Source organism: Ovis canadensis, chromosome 22 (assembly GCF_042477335.2).
Source record: "Ovis canadensis isolate MfBH-ARS-UI-01 breed Bighorn chromosome 22, ARS-UI_OviCan_v2, whole genome shotgun sequence".
Classification (NCBI taxonomy): Eukaryota; Metazoa; Chordata; class Mammalia; order Artiodactyla; family Bovidae; genus Ovis; species Ovis canadensis.
In genome coordinates, this window is record NC_091266.1 from 40240999 (window position 1) to 40268084 (window position 27086).

Genomic DNA, 27086 nt, shown 5'->3' on the forward strand with positions numbered 1-27086 from the left:
CTTCATGTTATTCTGATGACAGCCTTGATTACAAACCAGTGCTGGTTTGATTACAAAGCAGGTTCTCAACTTAAGCTGTGCTTGGACAAGGTAGAGAGAGGGGTTGGGGTTTTGAGGAGGGAGGAGGGGGTCCTCCTTCAACCTAACCAACTTTGTGGCTTCAGGCCAGCCCTAGTCATTTCACTTGCCAAGATGCACAGAAAAAGTCCTAGGCATGTGGCATAGCAAGTGAGCAGACACTGGGTAAAGTCTAGCATCCTTGGGAAGAAAAGAGATTCCTTGGAGAAAGTTGTCCTTAGTGAAAAGGCCTAAAGTGCCCTACAGGCCTAGAACTCTTCTGTTTATAAGGCAATCTGTTTTCTTCAAGCCAAAAGCTTCATGTTACTCCCAGGCCCCCACACTCTCTGCACACAATCAACTGTGTGAAACAGGGTTTTGTTTTGAAATCCACCCTATAGCTAGCTTTCAAAGGCCCTTTCTGAAACTCTGCAGGCTGCCTCAGAGATGGGCCCCAGAAATACTCTATTTTGCAATTTTTAAAAGTTTTCCAAAAGCATAAGAATAAAAAAGGGAGTGAAAGCTTCCTCTTGTCAATAGGAAATCCACCCTCTCCCCAGCTCTGCCCTGGGAAGCTCACAGATTTCCTGAAGTTAGAAACAAATACTGTGACCAGTTTCTACTCCTTGCAAGAATTTAATTCTTCCTTTAATATAAATAAGGCAGCATGAAACACCAAGAGTCCCGCTGCTTCCTGCTTCAGAAGCAGCTTTGGTGCATAAAAGATCCCCATTTCCCCACTGAGTTGTTGTCTCTGTATAAACAAGAGGCCAGATGGTAATTTTTCGGTGAATTTTCTTCTGGAAGCAAAGGGGAAGCTGGGGGAGACTGAGGCTTGATCTTGGCTTAAGGAGACTCGTTCTTGGTCACAGGGGTCTCTTCAAAGTACATCAGATGAGGATGAAGATCAGAAAGAAAAGGCATGGGTGACAATAAATAAGGAAATTCACCCCAACTCTGGAAATGAATCCCCACAGAATGGGTGCTTAGGTTATTGCTGGAGACCATGTGGGTCTGGGGAGCGGCAAGCCCAGGTGCTGCTCACTCTAACTCCAGCTCACATGGAAAGCTTCCTACAGCTTCCTACAGTCTGTAATGCTTCATCACAGCTGAGCCAACCACTGTGAATTAACCCTGTCAGGCAAACTGTCCATCTTCTGGAAATTTCCAAGGCTAGCTGAGAGCACTCCTGGGGCAGAGACAGGATCTTTTCTTCGTTCATGGTAAGCCCGACACCCCTAAGGCATCAGGCATGAGTCTGGGAGGTATGGGCAGCTTCAGCACTGGAGGGAGAGTGCTGGGGAAGGAGCACTCATCCTTGCTTCCTGCCTGGCCCTCTGCAGGGTGACTGAAGCGATGCCAAGACAGGAGCTCCCAGAGGGCTAGCGAAGCCACAAACGGAGGAGGGAGCGGCTTCGAGCCCCCTGAGCCAGGCCTGGAGGCGGAGGCCAACGCCGACCGCAGGCTGTGCCTGCCCGGGGGCCGCGGCCCAGTAGGGCCAAGGCGCCCTCTCTGAGGTCTGTAGGCTGCGCCTCTAGTCTGTCTTCGTGTGTCCCATCAGCCAAGCCTCTGTCAGGCTCTGCGGGTGCTGGTCATCTGTGTGGCCAGCAAAACCCATCCAGAAAGGGGGGTTCTGTGCAGTGAGAGAACCCCACTGGAATGAACAACCAAGGGAATGTGGGGGTCTGCACGGGGAGCTGGGAGTCCACAACAGATCTTGCTTCTAGGCACCCTTTGCCCTAAGAATGGAACCCTGAGAGAAACCCAGGATGATGGCATCCTTCATCTCTATGATCTTCTCTGAACTGGGCATCTTCTCTGAAGGCCAGACCCCAGCACCCCAGGTACCAGGCTCTGTCCTTCGTCCCAGTCACTCTGTGAGTGCCCTTCTTTCTCTCTCATCTTCCACCTTCAGTGCCTCCACCTCCCAACATACTGGTGGCTGGAGAGACCAGCTGTGGAGATAAATGAGGGTGAGGAGCCACTGAGCTTGGCCCCTACAGGGTTCAAAACGCAGCATCCAAGGGGAAGGGGCAGAGAGAAATGGGTGCACCCTGAGTCCTGAGTGAGACGTGGAGCTGAAACAACGGCCAACTTCAACTTCTCTCTGCCAGGTACCCACTTCTGTACAACAGAGATGTTAGCCACTTGGGCTGCGAATCTAAGTCTTTTCTCCAAACAGTATAAAAATGGCAGCCACAGTGGGGATCCCTATAGTGCAGGCTATGGATTGAATGCTGCAAATACCCATACTGATGCCCACTGTTTGGCTGCAGATGCCTGCGGCCAAGGGTTACCGGAAAATCAGGGTGCAGGGTCTTAACTTGGGTTCCTGTTGACATTCCTATAGATCCTTTGTTGATATTCAAGTAAAGACTGGACCTGGGATATAAAAAGAATCACACCCAAATCGCTGTTTGCATTGTCCTGTAACTCAGAATCCATAGAATTCTATCATCATCTTTGTCATTGGTAGTGATCCAAAAGTCAGCTGCAAAGGATCAGTCCCTAAACCCAGACAATAGCTTCAACTGGCAAGTCCCAACGGCATGAACGCAAACCAGCTTTGGCTTGGAATTCCATTTCCTCTGTGCTATAGGGTCTGGCTTCCCCTGCGGGCTGAGCCATGGCACCCCATAAAGCCTGCCGTCTTCCCAGGACAGGGCCTGCAGATGCCCCCAGGGGTGTGAATGCAAAGGATGCCCTGTGTCCTGGCCCTCTGGGTTGTGGATGCTCTACAAGATGACAGTTTTCGGGGGCAGGCTGGCATGGTCTGAGGGAATATGGAGGGAGTACTCGCTAATGAGCGCTGGGGCGTTCTTGAGCATCTCATAGAAGGAGTCCACTGTCTTCCGGTAGAGACTTCGCTGTAGGACGAAGGGCCGGAAGAGGTTGAGAGGCTCCGCCCTGCGCACGGCCTCAGGGAGCCCCATCGCCTCTGGCACCTTGCGGTTGCCGATGAAAAAGTGCTGGAGCTTCTTCTCCAGCAGGCTCTTCTCCAGGAAGCAGAGCAATTCGTGGAGACGAGCGTCGAGCTGCTCGGCTTTCCATTCGGCAGGCCGCCGGGCGAGCAAGAGGTGCAGAAGGGCGGTCTTCAGGTGGTAGTTGCCCAACCCGCTGGGGCCGGTCAGGCGGTTCTGCTTGGAGAGCAGGAAGGAGGCAATCTGCAAGCAGCTGAGGTGGCAGGCGCCCTCGGGCAGCGCCTTCGAGGTTACCCTGAGGAAGTGGCGCTCATAGACAGCGAAGGACAGAAGCCAATCGGTGCTGGATGCCCGGGTACCCCCGCCAGGCTCCCGGGCAAGGTGGGAGACGAAGTACAGATCGGAGTCGTCACACTGGATCACGGGAATCAGATTGAAGGGCATGAACTTCCCCGAGCGGAACCTGATCTTGAGGGACCCCGGGGTGTCCAGCTGGCCAAAGGCCAGGTCGAACTCATACTTGTGCTCGATGCGGTGCCAGGCTCTGGTAAGGGCGGTCTGGAACCACTTCATGACGCGCATGGTGTCCAGGTACGGGGAGTTGGGGGCGCACAGCGGGTCTGCTGCCTTGCTGCCGTGGCGCACCACGTTGTTCCTGCCGTGGAGGAGACAGAGCATGTCTTCTCCAAGCTTGGTCTTGCCGCAGATACAGCCCAGCGTGTCCTCGTCGGCCCGGACCACCTTGATCTGGCCATAGCCCTGGCGATCCAAAGGCACAGAGCGGCTAGAGCACCAGAGCTCTGGGTGGAAGTGGTAGGGCTCCGGGGGCATGAAGGGTACGAAGAGGTCGCACAGCAGAGGCTTGTTCACCTGCCAGTTCTCGTACATGCTGTCCACGCCGATGAAGTCCTCCACCTCCATGTCGGAGTCCCGGCTGCACAGGCTCCTCAGGGCTTCCAGCAAGTCATCCACGAAGCCTTCCACAAACTCCCGGGTGCGGGCGGCGTCAGCTGTGGCTCCCCGGATGCAGCGCTCGTAGAAGTGGTCGAGCGCGGCCCTGTTGGGCAGGGTGAGGCCCCGGAGCGGGGCGCCCTCCAGGTCGGGCAGCTCGTCCTCATCCGAGCCCAGGCACTCGGGCGAGGGCGCGTCCTGGTGGTCTTGCCGCCACACCTCGATCACCAGGAAGAGGATCATGCAGAGAGTGCTCCACAGGTCCCAGGCGGTGCGGCTCTCATTCTGCTGCTGGCCCTCCTCTGCCACCTGCTCCAATGCCTCCTTCTCGGCCTCCTTGTCGGCCGCCAGCCGCGCCATCTCCTCCTCTAGGCGCAGCTGCTCCAGCTGCAGCTTCTCCTGGTGCGCCTGCATCTGACGGATGATCTCCTCCTCGTTCTCGGGGACCGTGGCGTTCTCTCGTGGGAACAGCAGCGGGTGGTTGATGATGGCCGTCACCACAACTAGGCACACCCGGAAAAGCCCCAGGGCCATGGCGGCAGCTTTCCTGGGAACAGAGAGAGACAGGACTGGTCACACCTAGCTTTCCTCAACACCGCTCACTCCCTTGTCGTTCCCTCCCACTGACCTCCGCCCCACCCAACCCACAGCCCAGCCTTGTTAGGAACAAGAACCTGAAGTCCCACACCAGCATCCTGGCTAAACCACCACAGTGGTGGACCTGTTTCTGTCTGCCCAAACAGTCCTCTTTCTGGTAGCAGCACCCACTTCCCCTGGGAACCAAATCTTTTCTACTCCTAGTCCTCATGATTTGGGAGGGGATGAACCCACCCCCAGTCAAGGGGTGAGGATATAACCCCGCCTGACAACTTCATACTCCTCCTCACCCTGGCAGTGGTTGTTTCTGGATGAGTTTATGACCTGCTCTGGCCAATGGGAGATAGGTAGGATTTGTTGGGACCAATGGGGAGAAAGGCTTACCCTGTTGCCTAAGGTTGCTCAGGCAACCCTGAGGGGTTACACCTGGTATTGGCTCTCTAGCTACCTAAAAGGGAGATCTGCCAGAGAGAGGTGCCGACATGGACCCAGCAGTGCCTGAAGCCATTACCTGTGGACTTTGTAGTCATATAAATCAATACATTCCTATTTTGGCTGCACCGCATAGCTTGCAGGATCTCAGTTCCCTGAGGTCAATAGGAATTGAAACTGGGCCTGGCAGTGAAAGCCCAGAATCCTTACCACTAGGCAACCAGGGAATTCTCAATATATTCTCTTTTTGTTTAAGTCAGTTTCTTTTCTAACACTTGAATCAAAATAACAGTTTATAAGACATCCTTTCTTCCCCCTCAGTGAATGGCTGATTCCTCGGTATAGTATAGCCTAGTGGTTAGGCAGAGAAGGCAATGGCACCCCACTCCAGTACTCTTGCCTGGAAAATCCCATGGATGGAGGAGCCTGGTAGGCTGCAGTCCATGGGGTTGCTGAGGGTTGCACATGACTGAACGACTTCACTTTCACTTTTCACTTTCATTAATTGGAGAAAGGAATTGAAACCCACTCCAGTGTTCTTGCCTGGAGAATCCCAGGGACGGGGGAGCTTGGTGGGCTGCTGTCTATGGGGTTGCACAGAGTCGGACACGACTGAAGTGACTTAGCAGCAGCAGCAGTGGTTAAGAACAGAAGGGCTGGGTTCCAAAGCCAGCCCTGTCACTCACTGAATTAGCTATGTGACCTTGGGCATGTTAACTCACCCCTCTGAGCCTCACTTTCCTTACTGTACCAAAGGAGAGCCAGAGCACCCAGGTCATCATACTAATGAATTCACTGTTCATGCAAACTACCTACACAGCACGGTGCACAGCATGTTTACTGAGCAGCAGCTGAAACAGTCTTGAGCCCTTATGTACCCCCAATGAAAACCTCTCCTTCTGATTGGAAGACCCCACCCCAAATTCAGACACTGTTCTCCTGGCTGATCCTGACTTTTCCCGGACGATCTAGGGAACAACCAGAGTGACTAAGTCATTGACTTTCCTCTCACTAGTCATCTGAACTTCTAACCTGGCTTCTTAATTGTGAAAAGAGACGTGACATTCCTCCAGGATTTTTAGGTCTCAAGTGACTTTGGGATAAGGACTAACCCCTTACAATACTTGCTATTCAGACTGTGCAGCTGCAACACCCCCTGGGAGTTTGTTAGAAATGCAGAATCTTGGCCCCACCCCAGACCCACAGAACCAGAATCTGCATTTTAATACCATCCACATTAAAGTCTTCGAAGGACTATCTCACATAGTAACCCTTATACCCTCTCTTTCCCCTGGCTGGAATCTTGGGAAGTAACAATTGGCCTTTTTGGCATTTGCCCCACCCACTTCCTGTTGGGGACCTCAGCTAGGAAAGCAAATGGATAAAGGAGGTCATTGCTGGAGAACTAAGAGCCCCCACCTCTGCCCCAATGCATGCCAACAGACCTGATAGGAGCCCCATTTCCTGACCTTGAATTTGCACCCTGAAAGTCACATGTTCTGGTTCTTACCCTAATGGTACCAAGAAGCAGGTATCTATCAGCAGGTTAAGGACACCTCTGGATGGCATCACCAGTGCAATGAATATGAACTTGGGCAAACTCCAGGAGATGATGAGGAACAGGGAGGGCTGCCATACTACAGTTCATGGGGTTTTAAAGAGTTGGACTCGACTGTGTGACTGAACAACACCTCTGCAGGTTCTACCTGGCAGTGCCAGGATGTAGATAGCCTGAGTTTTCATACTTGGGCAAAACCCGCTGCTCAGGTGACCCCTCTTCATTAGCAGGAACCAAAAGTGTTGGGGGTGGGGAGGTCCAGCGGCAGCAGAATTCAGTATAGTTAAGTTCAGGTTTAAGAGGTGAACTGAGACGCTTACGCATTTCCACTTGAAAAGTCAATGGAGGACAGGAGAAAGTGGAGGAAGTTGGGCTGGGAGGGAGGTAGGGTGAGGAAAAAGTGCAGGGGGCAGCCAGCCAGTTTCTCTACCCGAAGACAAGGAGCAGCGTGCAGGATAATTGCATGAACAGGCCAGCTCTGGTTTCCACATTAGAGAAACATCGGTGGAAAATTTGACCAGGGTGGTCCAGTATAAAACTGTGAGGCTGGCTGATAAACATGGATCAGAACTTTAGGATAAAGGGGTGTGGCACCCCACTCCAGTACTCTTGCCTGGAAAATCCCATGGATGGAGGAGCCTGGTGGGCTGTAGTCCATGGGGTCGCTGAGAGTTGGACATGACTCTGACTTCACTTTCGCTTTTCACTTTCATGCATTGGAGAAGGAAATGGCAACCCACTCCAGTGTTCTTGCCTGGAGAATCCCAGGGACGGGGGAGCCTGGTGGGCTGCCGTCTATGGGGTCGCACTGAGTTGGACACGACTGAAGTGACTTAGCAGCAGCAGTACTAGTAATAGAAATGACAACCCACTCCAGTACTCTTGCCTGGGAAAACCCATGGACAGAGAAGCTTGGCCGGCTACAGTCCATGGGGTTGCAAAGAGTGAGACACGACCAGGCGACTAACACATACAACATACATAATGGTAGAATGCCAGGCAGCAGTCAGTCAGGAGGTAATTTGGGCGTTTTGAGGCCCTAAAGGGCCTGTACTACAGACTGCCACACTTGGGCACAAGCAGGCCCTGACAAGTCACAGCCCAAGTCTTGGCAACACCTGATTCTTGAGGTCGGTTTCCAGGGTAGGATGCCACCAGCCTGGCAGTGGGGTGCCATCGCTAAGTCCTATAACTGGGAAGTCCTCCTCTTCTCTCTCCAACAGCTTCCACAGGGCCCCCTGTGTATGTCCTCATGCCTGCTGCAAGAGGATGTGCTAAACTAGGGCAGGCAAGTTTCAAAACTCCAAATCAACTAGATCAATCAGCACTGTGATGAGAGGCTAAGAGGATGGACTCTGGAGGGGACAGACTGGGTTAGCCCCAGCATCTGCACTACTAGATATGTGACCTTGGACAAACCATTCAACTTTTCAGAATCTCCGTCTTTTCATCTGTAAAATGGGAATAATAATACCTGCTGTTGTAAAGGAAATAATGCACAGAAAGCACTCAGCAAAATGCTCATGTGTTAGTCACTCAGTTGTGTCCAACTCTTTGCGACCCCATGGACTACAGCCTGCCAGGCTCCTCTGTCCATGGAATTTTCCAGGCAAGGATATAGGAGTGGGTTGCCATTTCCTTCTCCAAGAGATCTTCCCAACCCAGGGATTGAACCCAGGTCTCCTGCATTGCAGGTGGATGTTTAACATCTGAGCTACTAGGAAAGTCCAAAATGCTTGCCCCTGAGCAAATTTTCATATAAAAGGTTAGCTGTGATGGGATGGGAATAATAGATGAACCTGCCTGCAGGGGTCTGCAGATACAGTGGGCCAAACAAATGCCCCTACAGGGGATGCAGGCAGCCACAGATCACTAGCAATAGTAAGGTTATGAACAAGACTCAAAAGAAGCAGGAATCACAAAGGACCCTGGGCTGTAGAGACAGGCCCAGGTTTGAACCGTGACTGTCCCTTGCCGAGGGGTCGTGGGTGAGTCACTTGGCTTCTCTAGGGCTCCACTGCTTTACCTGTGAGATGGAGCTAACAGCAGGCCCTCCTTCACAGAGAGGGGAAGTTAAGCAAGACCATCCAACTCAGGTGCTGAGCACAGTGCCCAGCATGGGGTAAGCACATTACAACACCAGCTCCTTCCTCCTTGGCCTCTAGGGGCTTATTATCTCAGCAGTCAAGCACACCAACCCTACCCAAGTCCCAGGGGTGTGGAGGAACACACGCTCAAAAGTGCTCTGAAAGCACAAAATGCTCCCCTAAGCCTGCTGTTCCTCGGTAAACCACTCCATCCACTCTTCCCCCCAGTAACAGGGTAGGGGGTGGGGTGGGGTGGGGGTGGGGGTGGGGTGGGGTGGGGCAGCAAAGCCTTGGATCCTCCTGGAGGTGGAGCTCCCTCTGACTCACTTCTAGTTTAAACCACCTCCGCCCTCCTGGGGATGGGATGGGATCCCAGTTGTTGTCTGGCTCCTGATACCCTTTGTGCAGGCTGGCTTTGCCCGCGGCGCCTAAATGATGGGGAACAGGGCGGAGCTGCTGAGTCCGCACGAAGTGGGGCTGGGTTAGAAGCCTCAATTACTTCCCCTCCCCAAGCCAAGTCCCAAGAACTCTGCCCCAGGGTCCTCGGGGGTAAGAAGAATGAGGGAGAGAATCTGGATGTTGGGACTTTTGGAGACCACAGGGGCAGGACAGCAGCTAGAGCCTCTCACAAAACTGTGGATATATGCATACACACACGTGCGCGCGCACACACACACACACACACACACACACACACTCCTCACCAAAGGGTCCCTTTCCCCCAGATTTAAGTATTTCACCTCTGCCTTGGCCCAAATCTCTTACCTCTGCAAGGCTGCCCCATACATGTAGTCTGAGACATCCAGCTGGGTTCAGTTTTGAATATAAACCTGGGTCACCTGGAGGGCTTTTGTGGGTCTGCTTGCCAGGAAGCAGGCAGGAAACCTGCTGAGTTCCTCTCCACCCCCGCCCCTGCCCACAGAGCGTGGCAGCCCATGCAGGTCACGGCTAAACTTAGCCTGGCAAACATCCAGGGTCACTGGGGCTGGGGCGGAGCGCTGCGTGTGGTCAGCCCAGACCAATGGTTTACTCAAACCCTTACTCTGAGCCTGGCTGGAAGCCCCAGACCCTGGGGGAGAAATCTAAGACCTCCCTTTCCTTCTGTGGGTCCCTCACTTCCACATCCTCCAGGCCCCCGAGGCACCCCCACCACAGCTTAATCCAATAAATGCCACCAAGAGTTGGTTAATAGTGGGACTTCCCTAGCGATCTAGTGGTTCAGACTCTGCACTCTCAATGCAGGGGCATAGGCTCCATCCCTGATCAGGGAACTAAGGTTCTGCATGCCACACGGCCAAAAAAAATAGTGATACACTTCATTTTATCAAGCCCTCACTAGGATGTGGGGCTTCCCTGGTGACTCAGATGGTAAAGAATCTGCCTGAAATGCAGGAGACCCGGGTTCGATCGCTGGGTCAGGAAGATCCCCTGGAGGAGGGCATGGTAATTGTCTCCAATATTCTTGCCTGGCGAATTCAATAGACAGAGGAGCCTGGAGGGCTGCAGTCCATAGGGTCGCAAAGAGTCGGACACGACTGAAGCAACTTAGCGCTCACGCACAAACATAACGCTGTGGAAGTAACTTGGGCTTTGGTGGAAGCAGTCAGAGCAGGCTTTCTCAGCCTAGCTGTGCCTTTTCTAGTTGTGTGGCTAGAAAATTACTTCTCATCTTGGGCTTTGGTTAACCCACCCGTGAAACAGGGGTGACACCCACCACTTAGAAGGTTACAGGGGTTGCTGTGAGCAGTGCTCAGCACATCCTAGTGAAGTAAAAGTGCTGGAATTCTCCAGGCAGGAATACTGGAGTATGGTGCCATGCCCTCCTCCAGGGGATCTTCCCAAACTTAACAGTGTGCAAGGAATATGTTGGGTGCTACAGGGCCCACAGAGATGAGGATGGCATGATCCTCAGCAGTGAAAACACTACAATCCATGCAAGAGGCAGACAGAATGAACACTAGGCTACAACACTGCAGAGGGAGTTTCACTGCTGTTCTTTGTGGGAACTTCTTTATCTGTAAATCTTCTGTGCGCCCATCGACCTGGTTCCATATCCACCACGCCCCTTTCCTTCCAGGCAGAATTCCAACAACAAATCGAGAACAGCAGGAGCCTGTGTCCAGCCCTAAAAATGTGTTCATCAACACCCGCCTGGCTCTGTCACCCACCTGCCCTCACCTGGGGCTGGCTGACTGTGGCCTCAGCAGTGGGGGTGCCTTTCTTAGCAGCCCAGCAGCCAGGCCCTCCGCCTCCCTAGGACAGTGGTTCCAATGTGGTTGTGGCTCAGCATCCCTAACATCACTTGGAGATGTGTTAGAAAAGCAAATTTTCAGGTGCAGCGCCAGACCTGCTGATCAGAAATTCCAGGGGTGGGGCCAGCACCTCTAGGTGGTTCTAATGCCGACTCCAGTCTGAGACTCACCCCTTCCCAAGCCAGGCAGGCTTCTAGGGAGGAGGAGGGTGGGACTCCACAGTGTCCCTGCAGCCCAGATCCTGGCACTCGCCAAGGGTTTGCCTCACGCCTAGCCTCTCAGATGCAATTAGCTCTGCTAATTACCATGGCAGATGTAGCTCAGGCCCTGGCGTCATCTTCAGAGTTGAAAGGAGAACCTGTGTGTCCTTACAGAATGGAATAGGGACGTGGGCTGATGGCAGGGGGACGACTGACAGCCCAGGTCCTGTGGGGTTACTGGAGTCCCTTTCCTGTTGCTTAGATTCTGGGCCTCCCAAGAAAGAAGTGGCTAAAGGAGACCCAAACTGTCCAAAGTCTGGGCTGAACCCCTCCTGTGTCCCTGGCCTTGTGCTGGAGTTTCACAGTCCTGGACAACGAGATACACGTTGTTAGGGGGAAATAAATCCACAAATTTAAGAAAGTCAGAATTTAGAGTGGAACTCATCTAAGCCCCATTTTACAGATGGGGAAATTGAGGCATAATGAGGAGACACACCTGACTGGGAGAGTGGGTGAAGGTGGAAGTGGTCCAGGCAGACTGTGGCCCCTCACAAGCAGAAGAGGATTAGTGAAAGGTGGTGTTTTCATTAACAGCTAACAGGAAGCTAATTACTCTGCATGTGTTTTGTCATTTAATTTCCAGAACACCAGATAGGTGGTTGAGGCATCCCTATCTTGTGAAGAGACTGGTGGTCAGGGAGCTTCACTGCTACTACTACTAAGTCGCTTCAGTTGTGTCCGACTCTGTGCGACCCCACAGATGGCAGCCCACCAGGCTCCCCCGTCCCTGGGATTCTCCAGGCAAGAACACTGGAGTGGGTTGCCATTTCCTTCTCCAGCTTCACTGGGTGGCCTCTAAGATTTCCTGGACTGCAATCTGTGATGAAGCCTGTCTTCTTCTCTCTGCTTTACTCCTTCCATCCCCTCAGGGGCTGATAGGAAACCTCCCCCGCCTGGTGACACCTCCCTGCTTTCCCTGCCAGTGGCGACCACCAAAATCATCAGGTTGGCTGACCCCAAGCTTCCTAGGCCTTGGAGAAACAGGACTATAAGCCAAGAGAGGTGGAATGCAGAGTGCAAGTTTGACCCTGAGTCTTCGTTTGCAGTTTGGGCCCCTGGAGCAGGCTGTCTGAGTCCTGGTGACGTACGGTCAGTCTGTGTCATGCCCAATTCCACTCTTCTCTCTCGGCAGAGGCCACATCCCATGCTGGTGTCTGACCAGCTTCCCTGCTGTTCAATAGCACCCACCATTCAGGGCCGGCTCAGGGGTCCCTCCTCCGGGGAGCCTGCCCTTTTCCAAACCCCGTGGGTCAGGCCACATCCCTGCTCTTTACTGTGTGGGTTTATGCTTTGTCCCTGCCTTTCTACCTGCAGTGCCAGCAAGGGCTCGAAGCTGAACATCGTCTCCATCCCCACCCCTAACTCCTCCAGGCACCACACTCAGGGCTGGACACCTGCAGGCGCCCAACATGTCAGTGGGAGTTGGCTTATCACCTACTTGGGAGGGATGGCCCGCCTTGTGAGTGATGGGTCTCCACACATCCCTTCCTGGCCACCTCACTCTGGGCCAGGGGACAGACAGACCCAGCACAGACGGTGCCACAAAGGGCAGCGCTGCAGGCACTGGCTGCCGCCTCTCAGGACGGGACTCCTCTGCTGGAGAGGAGAGAGGTCCCGCCCGGGGAAGGCAGACAGCCTCCACCAGTGCATTTCAGGCTGGGGTCTCTTCACCTGCACCCTGCAAGCGGACGGGGGAGGGGAACTTCAGGGAGAGGGTGAACAGCTCTAGGGGTGGGAACTGGCTGCTGGCCAGCCTGAGGCCTGGGCAGAGAGGGAGGGGCGGGGGAAAGAGGAAGGAAGAGGACCAAAATTAGTTGAGAAAGTGGGTAGAAAGGGTGCAGTTTTGGGCCGCCAGGGCTTCCTCTTTTCAGTGTCTTTGCAGCACCGCCACCTTCCACTGCATCACCTTTAGCTCCTCCCACTGGCGGGAGGACCTCCTTCTTGGCCTCAGCCTGGCACTTCCTCAGACTTGCCACTTTTGTGGCCACTGGGCTCCTTCCTTTACCTCTTTTTCACCTTCCTGGGCGCAGGAGTGGTGTTGATGTAGGGATGGAGTGGGGAGGGGACACTTCCCAACGTAACTGGCTCAGGGTAGGTGCTGGACAACTGGGCCACTCAGGCCTTCTCTGGGGAAGCCACCACACTGCATGTTCTATGCACCCAAAATGGCATGATCTTTGCTGTTTCCTCCCAGAGAAGCCAGAAATCTGCTTTTGACCAACATCTCAATTTTACTCTGCTGTCCACTCTTTCAAAAATTCTTTGAAATCCATGTGAGCCAAATAAACTGTATCAGCGGGCCACCCTGAGTCTGTCACCCCTCACATGCCTCCTCTCCCTGCCCACAGCTGCCCCCCACTCCCCACCCAGCATTCCACTCAAGGCTGCCTGTGACCCCAGGATTCTCCTCACTCTTCCCCCCTCAGCCACACCGCCACCTGCTAGCTAGCGCCTTTGCATCCGGGACTCCCTGAAATACCTCCCGCTACTGCTCACTCCCGCTCAACTTTTCACTCCTGGTCCAGTGCTGACCCCATTCCAGTGTTTTCCAGTTGGCCTCAGCAGCCACTCTCAGTTAATCCTAACCAGCCAGTGCCTGGGGCTTGCATGCGCCTTCCCCACAGCCTCTCCAGGGACGAGAAGGAAAGAGAGTGACCGTGTGGCCTATTGTGCGGGCACTGAGCAGCACTCAGATTACAGTCCAAGGCCTGTGGTTCCCAGGACTGAGAGCTGCACCCTCACCACCCCTTCCTAACCCAGGGAAACACCAGGGTTAAGATTGGCCCTGGCCCTGGTAGGGGTGGGAAAGCAGGGCAGAACAAGGGAGAGAGCAGAGCCCCCACCCCCCTGACCCGGAGAGGTGGACTACCTACCGATGGGCCCATGGGAACTGTACACTTGTGGGGAGCAGCCTTTCCACTGATGGGAGCTCTGCTGTGGCCACACGTGGCCACACTGGCCAGACTCCTTGAGGGAGCCCGCTCACGTCCGCCAGAGTGTGGAGTTTCCACCAGGCCCACTCTCAGAAGAGGGAGGTGCTTCCACAATGCCACCAGGATGCCAACCCCATCCTCTGGACTGGGGTCAAGCAGCTGGCCAGCCCGGGTGCAGCAAGGACAGTGGCCTGGACTCTGCCCAGATGGATGGGACAGCCCACATGCCTCCTGTTCCTGCTCCTCCACCGCATCCCATGCACGTCCCTCAGCGGCAAGGGATGGACAAGGCAGGGAAGCCATCAGTCTCCCAAGAAGGACAGGGCCTCCTTCTATCCAGCCGTGCTGCCTGAATTCCCCGCCACCAAGGCCCTGAACCACAGGGCATCATGGAAAATCACAGTAAAATTCTTGGGATGGAGAGACAGACAGACAGACTAAGGCCTGGGGTCTCAGAGGCTAAGGGATAACAAGGAGGCTGCAGTCACAGAGACAAGGAAGGGCTCCCCTGGCAGTCCTGAGTTGGGGCCTACACCCTCCTCTCTCATTCATCCTTCCCAAGGCTCCGGGAATATAAGTTACTGCTGTTGAATGGCACACCTCAACAGGACAAGTCCATGTGCTCATACCCAGACCCTATGAATGGGGCTGTATTTGCACAAAGGGTCTTTACACGGGTAATTTAATTAAGCATCTTGAGGTGAGACACTTCCCGATCATCCTGAATGCAAAGACAACTGTCCTTCTAAAGAGACAGAAAAGGAGAAAACAGACAAGGAGGAGAAGGTGATGGAAGATGGAGGCAGAGGTTGGAGTGATGCACCATAGCCCACAAAGGTCTGGAGCCATGGGAAGCTGGAAGAGGCAAGAGAGGATTGTTCCTTAGGGCATTTGGAGGGAGTGTGGTCCTCAGAGTACCTTGATTTCAGACTTTTGGCCTCCACAGCTAAGAGAGAGCAGAATTCTGTTGTTTCAAGCCACCACATTTGTGATCTTCAGTTACAACAGCCCTTAGGTGGCTAGTGTATCTCACAGCGCATCCTAGCTTGGCCACCCAGCTTCCCATTTCTGCTGGTCACCAGCAGCAAACCAGCCATCGCCTGGGATTCCAAGCAGAGGACGCCACGCTATAGGGCTCTCCCTCCTGGCCGGGTATGGTCCTTTGGAATCAGCTCCTCTGAGCTCTCCCCTAATTCCAGCCACCTCAGGTAGCCCAGGCCCTGGAGGTCTCCCTGCCCCACTTCAGGGAGATCCTGAGTCCATGAGACACAGATCTGAGCTCTAGTTCAGTCAGGGGACGCCCTTTGTTCCCTTCCCTCCCGCGAGGGCCACTTCAAATTATCTACTGTTCTCTGAACACCTCCTAGAATTACTTTCCCACCATTTCCTACAACGTCCACACCTAACGCCATCGTCCGGTCCTCACAGTCAGCCCATTTCAGAAACCACTTCCCAAAGTCTTCTGGATCATCTCTTCCCCCAACTCGAGACAAATCCTTTTCTTGAAGGGGATGGACGAACTAGGGGAACAGACAGCCTATTTACTAAACCTCTCAAGTGCAGGCGGGCATCTGGCACTAGTGCAGACGGTGTCTCCAGAAATGTGACCCAAGTAGGGACCCAACAGAGCCCTGCTCCTCAAGGCTTTGCTCTTGGCTCATCTGCCTGTGCAGCAGCCCCATTTCCCAGGCAGCAGTCCAAGGCAACGAGAGGTTGACCAATTGCTCAAGGTCACACAATAGGAAGAGAGCAGAGGAGCCAGAGGCCTGTGCCAGGCCTGCGGTTCTGGACCCTGCTGTCTCCCCAGGGGACCCAGGCTGCTGCTTCATCACAAGGGGCTGCTGGCCTGAGCTCTGGTCGCATCCCACTGCCCTCCGTGGTTGGGCTCCTCTGGGGTCAAGGTGGGCCTGTGTGCCTTGACATTCTGCAGAGCTCCTGGCAGAGACCATATGCAGGGCCGCCTGTTCACTGTGCCAAGGACATGGTGACCCTGGGGACCCACTGGCTTACACCCTGCACACGGAGACATTAGCTTTCCAGAGGCGTCTATAAACACCCTCCATGCATTTCCTACAGTGGGTGTGTACCCAAGGGCTTCCCTTGAAACCCAATTCCCACACCAGGTTTCTAAACTTGAAGTTACAGGGTGCGTTTTAACAACAGAAGTGCAGTACTAACCGTGTCCCACAGCGAAGCAGTCCTTCTGACTGTCAGACATTGGCTTGGCTTAAACTGCTGTTTCTGGAAAGTCTCCTCTGCCCCTGGGCCCCATCTCACTCTCAAGAGCATGAACACTCACTGTAGGATGGCCACACCAGGGCTCCCCAGACTGTCCGCTGTCTCTCCCTGCATCCTGTATTTTCTACACCCAAGGCCTCCAAGCACAGCAGCAAATGCTCAGGGCAGACCCTGCTTTTGGGACACCGAGGGCGGTCTGCAGCAGGCGGTGGGAAGTAGGCTCCAGACCACAGCAAACACACAGGCTTAGGGGAGGGACTCAAGGGCGTGGAGCAGGAAGCTGAGCGTAAATACAAAGGACAACAAAGGGAAGGGAAGGGAAGCCCCTCCCACCCACCCACAGGCCCCTCTCAGAGCTGAGCAGGGGATGGAGGGATTAAGTAGATTGTCGGTGCCCAGCAGCCGCCTTTCCTGGGTTGGAACAAAGAGCCCAGCTCAGGGAGACACCCGCGGCCTCTCTGGGCACAAGAGATGGGCCCCAGGGGCTTTTCTGCGGCCACAGAACAGCCAGTTCCCCCTCTCCCCGCCTCTTCCTTCTCCCCACCCTCCCCACTGCCTCTTACTCCATTCAGGCTTAAGGGGGTACTGGCCCCCACCACAGTGAAAGCCCAGGCTGTGTTCCCACCCTGGTCCCCTGAGGCTTGGGCGTACCTGACACAATGTCCGGGGCCCCAGCTGGTCTGAGAGAGGGGGAGAGAGGTGGGGAGGAAAGGAAGCGCCCTGGGCCACACACACACAGACACACAGACACACATACACACACACACATCATACACACACACACACACACAGAGTCACGCTGCTTCGTGACTGCAAAGATCTAAAGACCCCTTTCATCTTAATAAAGGGGAACAGCAAGAGACTCAAATGCAAGAAGGAGGCCTACCCAGCTGTAAAAAACATAAGAGCTGTGGTTGGCCCTCTTGGCTGGGCTCTCCACTGCAGGGACCTCCCTCACCAGTCAGAGCAGACCAGTCCTATTCCTCCAGGGGGACCTAGGAACTGTGAGAAGAACGACCCGCAGACTCACCCAGGAACACAGTCACCCTCCCTGTGAGTTACACAAAACCACCATCTACAACCACAAGGTTTTCCAGCCACAGGGTTGGAATGATGACATTGTTGTGAGGATGCCCAAGCTCTGTCCTAGCTTCTACCCCAGGCTACACCTGGTACACAGTAGGTGTCCCAGAACCAATTCAGATACACACGGGTCTGGCTGGGATGCGCTGCAAACTGCCACTGCCACTGCCAAGCTCACCAGACATCCTGCCACCCCAAGGCCACCCAGAAAGAAATAGCCCAAAGCTCTTCAGCTCAGAAGGGCTTAATATTCTGTAGAGGCTTCCTAGAGAAGGGCCAGACTCTGGAATCAGAGGCCTGGATTTGAATCCTGGCTCTCCCACTTGCTATAACAACTGCACCTACTTCATGGCATGGCAGCCACACGTTGTGCTCCGTAAAGGACATTGTTACTGGCATCAGTACTGGTGAGGAGGCCAGGTCTCTGTTTTGATTTGTTAAATCCTGCTGGCTGCATCTTAGGGACTCCTCTGGGCAGAGGTAAGATGGCCTACATTCCTGCAGCATCCCCAGAAGCCCGGGGTCAGGGGAAAGTTGTCACCTCTACCTCCTGCTTTCTTGTAAAGGCCCCAGGGGCTGCCACCAAGGGAGAGCAGGAAGTTTGGCACCTGGGAAATTCACAGCTCCCTGCCTGCCCATCTGGCAGCAACAATGAGAGCTCCTCCACCATTTCTGAGCACCTAGGAGAAACCAGTGCTGGTCTCTGATTAAAGGTGCTGCATGGATGCTTGCTGAATGAATGAATGAAGTCAGGACTAGGAAAAGAACGTCACTGCCTCTATGCCCTGGAGGAGGAATTTGAAATGGGAGTGGAGCAGGGCATCCTGGATAAAGTAAATTCTAAATTTTTTTTTTCCCCTCTGCGAGGCACCCTGCCATCTGAAAAGCAAAGTAAAGCCCTAACAGTGGTCAGTGCCTTGGGAAATGTGAGCACACCCCTAGGGACAGACCACAGCCACTTTAGGTCTGTACAGCCTTCTGCTAACTGCAGGCTGGCTAACCACCACCACCGACCACAATGACGTCCCAGGAATGAACTCCGACACAAGTTATCTGACCCTCAGCTATCTCTCCCCTTGACACCCACCTCCTCGCTGGAGAGCCTTGGAGAAAAGGAAGACAAATGGAGGATGACGGGGTGAGATGCGAATCAGGCAAGGGAAGAAGCAGAAGAGCAATCCTTGGTAGAGTGAAAAGCAGCTTGGTCTTCCTGGAGGACACCAGACAAGCTGCAGGGCCCTGACACCCAGGGGAGGGCTTAGTACACAGTGACCGATGAGCTCCACTTATTGAGATTCAAGCATGATGCAAAACACTTTACTTTGCTATATCATCCTCACAACAAACCTCAAAAGGAGGCACAGAGAGGGGCGGCCACCCACACCAACATCGCAGAGCTGGGATTTGAACCCAGGACTGCCCAGCTTTCAAGCCCCTGGTCCTTCCGTCATACCATGCTGCTCAGTGACCTGTGAAACATCAGACATGCGCCTATGGGCTTTCCTTCCCTGTACCATTTAGGGAAACTCCCTTGCTCAATGTGCTCCGTCGTGTCTAACTCTTTGCGACCCCATGGACTGTAGCCCATCAGGCTCTTCTGGAAAAACAGGTGACAATTTAGGTGAAATGTGGGCATGATGCAAGGAGTCAGACGTAATGAAGCTATGATGCTCCTTCCACCCAGAGATTCTGGGTGTGTGACCCTGGATATCTGAGATGGCTTTTCAGTTCAAAGGATGGGGAAGCCTCCTCTGCAGTGCATGGGGAAAGAGGAGTGAGGTCTCTTGAGACCCTGGGCAGTGTGTTTAGGGGTGAGGCATTAGGAGGAAGAGGAATGGATGCATGGGGGCATTCAGAGGAGGCACACAAGGGTGGAGCCCAGGCATTCCCGCTCTCTTCCCCTCCGGCCCAGGCATGCCTACCTCCTCAGTGACTCTGAACCAAAGTCAGCAAACAAAGGACCTTTTCAGGAACTCCAGGCGGGTCCCCAGACTGCTACTAAGAAGGCTATTGAAACAAGCTCCCAGGAGAACTGTTTGTTACGAGCACGTGGTTTTGCATCAACCAGCTGGGCAATTATGAGGACAACGCCCTCCCTGAGGTTTGAGGCAGGAGTAGGAGACCCTCCTGCATCCGCAGTGCAGGGAAGTGACCTGGAGGGAGGAAGCCCAGGAGAGCTACAAAGGGGAGCACCTCCTCCTGGGCACAGCAAGGGTCCTGCTGTGCTATTCACCTGGCAGTGAGTCTGTTAAACACTGTGGGCTTTGAATTTTTTTCTTAGGAGTTCCATCAGAGGATTTCAAATGCACTGAATATTATCTGCTTCTGGTTGTTACTGTCCCCATTAAACAGACAGAGAAACTGAGTCCTTTGTGGCAATATCACAGAGCAAGAGAGGATCTGGGGTTGGTGGTCTGCCTGTTGTCCTCTCACCATTGACGCTCAGACTTTGTTAGATTCTGTCCTTAGGCAGGACACCATGGACACCCACGGCTGTTCTCACTAACACCACTCACCAAATCTCCAGTATATCTCAGACACCCTCAGATTCCTACATAAACTGCTGGGGAGGAAAGGATTCCACAGGTCTCATGTAACCCACTTAGAATTCCATGGGGCATGCCAGAGCTGGGTGAGAGGCAGCCTCAGAGACCTTGTTTCTATTTCCAGTTGGTAGCCACCCCTGGGGCAGTGGATTCTGCACAATCTTCCTCTGTGTGCATCTGATCACAAGGCCCCGTGAGGCTACTGAATCCCCAGCACAGTGTTGGGCACTTTGTAGGTGCACAGAAAGAGCATACTTGTTCCATCAATGAATGAAGGTTCTCTCTTAGGTCAGCCTTCCCAGGAAGGAGGCCATGTTTCTTATTTTCCTTTAGTGGGAGGAGGTGAAGAAGAAGGGAAAGCCCCTTTTCTGACCTCCCCATCGCTACTCCTGTCTTCTCTCACCATACTCCCTTTGCGGACTGATTCAGGTTGTAGGAGGGAGGCTCAGAGCCATGGAAGCCACAAGAAGCCCCTCAGGAGGCATCCTTCTTGGTCTGAGTTGCAGCTCAGAGACCCAGACAAGAAGGCAGCTGTCAGTACTTCGGGCCTGGAGCAAACCCAAGGCCCAAAGACCCTCCACCAAAAGGCTCATAGCCCAGACCTCGGACTTGCAGCCTTGCCCTCTTCCCCTAGCCCATCCCGAGGAACACACCTGTGGATGAAGCACTGGCAGCGCTCCTTCCCTTCAACTTGTGTGTTACAGTTGGGTGGTTCTTGTTCCTCCCAGTATAACTTAAGGTGGAGGTGTCTGTTGCCTTGGGCAACAGTGATGTCACTGGTGAGGTGCTTCCATTCTGCTGATGTCACGGGATGGGCCACGTGGACGAAGGGGCTTGAGCTTCCTACAGGAAGACATCCCAGGTTCCAAACTGCCCAGGTGGACCCTGTACACCTCGTGGGCACAACCAAACAATCCTCTTCCTGTCCCAGAAAAACCTCACCCTCTCTCCCCTCTGGGCGCCATGCCTCAAACCCAGCTTTCCCTCTCCTAGTGTTGGTGGAAAGGTCTGGATGGGTAGCTTTACCCTCAGCTCTGAATGAACCCCACACCCAGACTCTGGGAGAGTCTGGGTCCCTGTGGCCTTGCCCTTTGCCCAGAGCTAAGAGGAGGAAGCAGTGGGGAAGTGAGGTCCCAATCTAGCAGAGAATGCTGATCCTCCATTGACCTCCATTGTCTTTCAGTGCTCATACCAGCCAGAGACTGGTCTGCACCAGGCACCATCACAGTGGCTTATAAGCAGGCCCTGTGAGGGGTTGTCCACATTTTACTAATGACAGAGCCGAGGCTTGGAACAGTCAAAGCACTTGCCCAACTCCTGAGCTCTGGAGCCAGGACTCAACCCAAGCCTGCCCTAAGTCAAGGTCGATGTGAGTCATACCTCCTTGGCTCTGGGGCACCTGGAGGCTTGTGGCTTTCTAAAGAAGAGCCATGAGGGAGCCTGGACAGAGACCAGGGAGAACCCTTTAAATCTAGAGGCCAGCTGGGCAGGCCAGGTGGTTTAGACAGCCAAAGCAAGGACTTAGGACTGCATCACCCTCATGTTCACACCGGGGCTGCAGTAGGTGGTCAGTCCTGGCCCTTCCGGTTCGTTGAGTATCTGTGTTGACTAAGGACCATGTTTCTTTGCTCTATACTTGACTTCTTGTTGACCCATCCAGGCCACCTGACCATCTCCTTGGTTTGCATTTACCCCTGTGGCCTGAACCTACAACCCTGAAATTTTATAGTAGTTATTTAACTTATGCAAATACAACTTAATGTAGCTGGGAGCTACTGCTTAGAAAGCACTAAATGAAATAAGTAAATAAAATAAAAAATGCTAAATTATGAAAGAGGACAGGGGGACATCCTACTGGCAAACACTGCCCTTGAGGGACTGGCTAAGGAGATACACATAACATATAGGACTGCTGGTCTACCTGGCAGGCATCTCTCAACTGGTGATGGGGCCACAGAAGTGAACAGAGTCCACGCTATTGGACCACTGCTGCCCCTGCCCTCTGCCTTCCCTGACCTGAATCCAGCTTTGCCAAGCACAAGCTGCCTTCTGGTTTTTAGTTTCCCATGTGGCTTGCCCAGGACTCAAGAAGCCAGTATCACTGGCTCTACAACAGTTACAAAGTCTTCTTGCAAATACGCTAGCAATTTTATTTGTATACTTTGTAGTGTACAAGAGCTCTCTGTAGATGACTCAGTAGCTCAAGTCCAGACTGTTCTGAAAATTGTGGAGACAGGGTTTCTGAATGTGTGCAGCTAAGAGCCAGAATCTGGGAAAGGTCACATGACATGGGAAATCGGCTAGGTACCAGTCGACCCTTTCCAAGGCCACGATGAATTTCCCATTAGCTGAGAAGTCTATATTGTTTAAAATACTGTCTATAGACAGTAGATGGAGAGAGAAGGCAATGGCACCTCACTCCAGTACTCTTGCCTGGAAAATCCCATGGATAGAGGAGCCTGGTAGGCTGCAGTCCACGGGGTCGCTAAAAGTTGGACACGACTGAGCGACTTCCCTTTCACTTTTCACTTTCATGCATTGGAGAAGGAAATGGCAACCCACTCCAGAGTTCTTGCCTGGAGAATCCCAGGGACGGGGGAGCCTCATGGGCATCTGTGGGGTTGCACAGAGTTGGACACGACTGAAGCGACTTAGCAGCAGCAGCAGCAGCATAGACAGTAGATAGTAAAATGCTCCTTTCCAGCTAATTAAGTGCTGTAATAATGCTTAGGGTGAAAAAGAAGTGATCATACACACAGTGCTGTGAAATGCAGTTTTGGAAAGTCTTTCTGGATGAGCTTGGGAAGGGCAGACGAGCAGCACTGGCCAGGGATAGGGGCTGTAGAGCTTGCAAGTGTCAGGACAGTGTGTTCAGATACTTCTTCAATCCTCCATTCCCTCAGGCATTCTCTGCCCAGGTCAGGGACCCTGCATGGCCCCTTTCCTCTGCACCACACCCAGGCAGCACTTACTCATCATCCTCAGGACAGGCCCCAGACTGGATGTGCGATGTCACACTGCCCAGTGATTAAAAAGGAAAGACATCGGAAGCTTGGGCCAGCCCTGCCTCTCTTTCCTTTCCTTCAGCTGCCAGGTAAGTTTTCCATCTTCCTCCATCTGAGCTGACAGTGGCTTTCCTTCCTCTGATAAAGAGCAATCGCTCTTATCTCTTTCTCACGAGGGGCCTCAACCAAACTAGCTTTTGAAACTTCACCTGCTTCTTGTTCTGTGAATGCTCAGTGACTTTCAGGCTTCTGAACACTATACTTCTCTGTGACTGAGTTTCCACAACTATAGAATGGGGATGCCAATACTGATGTCACCGGGCTACTGAGAAGATTAAATGAGTTAATACAGGCCAAGTGATTTTGGTGAAAAAAAAAAAAAAAGGCAAATGTCAAGCCCTCAATAATTGGTTATCAGGCTGCTGTGTACGGTTGTATGGGTGGTATACTGCTCAAGAACACCTGGCTGGGAGAGTGGAAAGGATCAATCAAGCTCACATGCCAGCTTGCACAGCTATGTGCCTTGGCTCTGCCCACCCAGATGAGGTCTCTGTGTTTTAAATGATACCAAGGTGCCATTTTCTTGTTAAGAGGAAGCACCTTATTCTAATTCATGCAGATGACGGAACAGGCTAGCAGCAGCCTTGGAGGTTACTATCGTCAGCTCTTGGCACTCTTCTGGCTACATCCCTTTCCCTAGCAAGACAAGATTAGTCCCAGCCACAAGTAAGGTCCTGCTCCTCAGCTGTCCAGCACATCTGGGAGCACTTACCCCTCCCTTAGCAGGCTCGTGGGGTAAAGCTTTCCCCAAGCGCCCCCCAGGGCTGCCCTCCAATTGAGGGGACTCTGCACCCCAAACATGGAGCCACAGAGTCTTGGACGCTGGAGGGACACTCTCCTTCATAATTGTCGATGGCCACCTGTCTCCTGACAGTGACGGCAGCGCCTTAACTACTGAGGTGCCCCAGTTGTCAGCAAGTTCCTCCTGATTTCCGAGTCCGTAAAATCCATCTCCTGCTTCTCCCACCCTGTGAATCCCTGAGGCCAGACAGAGCAAGTCTCCTCCTTCTCTCGAGTGACAAAATTGGAAATTCCTGAAGGCCAGAGCCACCTTCTCCTAGGTTTCTCATCTCTGGAGGAAATACTGCCAGTCATTCCCTTCTCCCCGACAAGAAACACCTTCCCAACTCTCACGGCATTCCACCTCTCCCCTGTGGACAGGTGAGAACAGGGCTGTGCACTCCAGCCCTCCACCCAGAGATACTTCTCCTCCAGACAGAATCCTCCATCTTCTTCCCTTTATTGATCCCAAGGGGGTCCAAGGAAGAAAAAAACACAAGACCAGGCTCCTCCCAGACAATACCTTCTCAGGTGGGCAATTTTGCTAGAAGCCTCTACCAGAAGTTCCTCCATTTTTTTGCCCTCAGATAAAAAGTTCACCCACAAACTCTCATCTTTGTTCTTCTCATGTGTGGTGCAGGAGCTGGGAGGCGTTCTTGGTGACAGCTTCTGGGCTGATGGCATGAGGTTAAAAGTTCAAATCCTTGCCACCCGTAAGTTGGAGCTTGAAACTGCATCTTTGAAAATTACCGAGCTGGAGGATGGCACTTGCACAAAACTCTTTCCATTAGAGAGTCAGCCTAACCACTTTACGGTTACCCGCAAGTGGAAACTGTGAGAGCAGGACAGCCTGGAGCAGCAGCAGCACATAGGGAATCAGCAAACAGTGAAAGCCACTTCAGGCTTGTAGGCTGGAGAGAGGACTCAAAAGCACAGCCCAATATGCTATAAAGGAGGGGTGGATGGCAGCAATTCTACCTGTGCACCAGGCCTTTTTGCAAGGCTGGCTTGGACCTGGGACTGCACCCTGCACAGGTTTGCTTTACCTGGCAGCCACTCAGCAGTAGAACTAGTTTATGAAAGGGAAGAACCCTGGGTCAAATCCAAAAGAAGAACCTCCCCACTCCCTCCTCCCTACCAAAATAGGACTCTGAACTGATTTAGATTCAAAAGGACAGGGTCCAGGATCCACCAGCACTTGGTACTCTTCTAGTTTTGGGGAGGAGGGGGAGTGTAAGGAGGGATGATTCTCACAGCTTTCAGAGGAGCAAAAGGCAAAGTGCGGTCCCTGAGGGGTTCAGTAAAATACTTGCCCTTCCTGGGACACAGCACTTTTGTTTTTAAAGAAAAAGAGCGTTTTGGATGGGAAGCCCAGTCCTGGGGCATCCGAGTTCCTCCAAATCGCAGTCAGGAAGTTGGAAACTCTGGAGAAGGGTCTGGGATGCTACTAGAGGGCAGATGGAGACTAGCAGCAGCCCCAAGAGAAAGTTCTGCACGGCGTGGGGTCTCCTCCACTAATAGCCCAGAAAGAGGAAGCGGCGGGGGCTTTATCCTGCCTCCAGCAACCTCATGGCTTCACTACGTTAAACTAGACAACAAAGACTTCATACCTACTTTCTCCTTCCAGGAGGGGGAAGGAAGGATGGAAGGGAGCTGGCTAAGAAGCAGGGCGACTCGACTACTCTTTCAGCTCCAGAGCTCTGCTCACACGGTCCAAAGTAACGGATCTTCGCGGCGGTAGAAATAACAACGTGGTCCCGCTTCCGGCATCGCGGTTCGGTGGGCCGGGAGGAGGCGCTGCCGCCGCGCGGGGCTGCAACGGGCAGCGCTCACTGGGGTCTCCGCGGCCGGGGAGAAGCCAGAGAGGAGAGGGTGGGATGCAGGACCCCGCACGGCGCGAAGAGGGAGAGGACAGCCTCCCCCCAACCCGCGCCTGTGCTTGGGCGCCGTATCCCAGTCCCTCAAGTCAGTCCCAACCCGGGGGGCAGAGCGGGCGCGCCCCTCCAATCCGCCTCCATCTCCGGCGCAGCTCCGCCTGGACCCTCTTTTTCCTTCCAGGCCACGAGATGCTCCGGGAGGACGCAGAGCCTCGCGGCCGCGGGCCCAATACTTACCCTTCGGCTTCGGTTCCCGCTCCCGGAGGCGGGAGGGATCGCGCGAGTCCCGGCTGCGCTCGCGGGTCTCGGGGGCCCCGGAATCCGCTGGCTGGCCGCCGCTGCGGCTGAGCTTCCCGCCCGACAATTAGAGGGACGGGGGCGGCGATACCTCGGCCGGCTCCCGCCTTCTGGCCCCCATCCGCCGGGCTCTAGAGGACTTCAGAGTTACTCATTTCCTACATGTCAAAGAAACTTTTCCTCCTTATAAGAACAAAACACCCGCCTCTCCTCCCTGCCGTGGAGGCTCCTTAAGGTGGACCGTGAGGGTTAGGGGGCGGCTGACCCAGGGTCCGCCGCGGAAATCTGCCCATCGACCACCCCAGAAACTCCATAGGGGCCAGCAGAACTGGAGGCTGATCGGGCAAGACGGAATCTGGCTGCTGGATTTAAACTGGAGCGAATGGACAGGGAGTCAAGAGAGGACGCCCTTAAAAGTCTGTCTGGGCGGGCGGAAAGGAAGGAGTTAAGTCTCTGCACGCCTACACAGGGTTTTCCGCGGCGCGTTTTACAAGCGGTGGAGTTCCAGGGGCCACTTATTTTGTCCTTTGGAAGGAAGTATAAGTCGAGCACAACGCTGGTCCTTCTTTTCGACTTCTAAGTGGATTACAATAGCTCACCAAATTCTGTGATAATTGAATGCATTTTTGCCTTTTCCTGAGTAACTAGGCACAAAGGAGCTTCGTTACTAAATACTTTCATCTGTAGAGGGCGCTTTAGTGTCCAAAGAGTGTTTACAGATGGGATGTTAGACCACTATTTTAGGAGGAACTGAGGCCAGGACGGACTGTAAGTACCCTGGTCAGACTTGATGGGTTATGAAATCCATAATTGTCTTCACTTTGTGACTTGCCCAAATTCCACAGCCATTAGAAGTGGCTGGGAAGGGCTTGAATAAATCCTAGGTAAGTGGCTTTGCAGGAATTAAAGGCCACTGAGGGTACATTGGGGGAAATTATGAGGACACACTGTCTGAATGATTATCACCATTGCCACTGCTGTTTGGTTTTAGATCACCTTCTTCCTCTCCTCCGCAAGCCAGCCAAATAGCTTTCACAGTCGCCTGGAAGACATTAGGCTGAGTCTGAAAGATAAACAGGCAATGAGAACAATTTCTAAAAATAGACCCCCTGGCCCTTGGCCCAGGTTACTCTTGTTTTCAAGCTTCTGCTG

General features: G+C 53.5%; 1 protein-coding gene across 6 annotated transcripts; it reads right to left on the reverse strand.

Moving 5' to 3' along the window:
• Nucleotides 1–673: 673 nt before the first annotated feature.
• On the reverse strand, nt 674–26246 carry ITPRIP (inositol 1,4,5-trisphosphate receptor interacting protein). 6 transcript variants are annotated; one of them, XM_069567705.1, is made up of 4 exons: nt 25875–26087; nt 25371–25573; nt 20569–20758; nt 674–4476 (listed from the first exon to the last, which is right to left on the reverse strand). In XM_069567705.1, exon 4 carries the CDS (start codon nt 4461–4463, stop codon nt 2793–2795), a length of 1671 nt encoding a protein of 556 aa, XP_069423806.1. In that variant the 5' UTR covers nt 4464–4476; nt 20569–20758; nt 25371–25573; nt 25875–26087; the 3' UTR covers nt 674–2792. The 6 variants fall into 6 exon arrangements, with proteins under 6 accessions (XP_069423806.1, XP_069423805.1, XP_069423807.1 ...); XM_069567704.1 differs by lacking the exon at nt 20569–20758 and having other exon boundaries at nt 25875–26120; XM_069567706.1 differs by lacking the exon at nt 25371–25573 and having other exon boundaries at nt 25875–26094.
• Between the last annotated feature and the right edge of the window lie 840 nt (nt 26247–27086).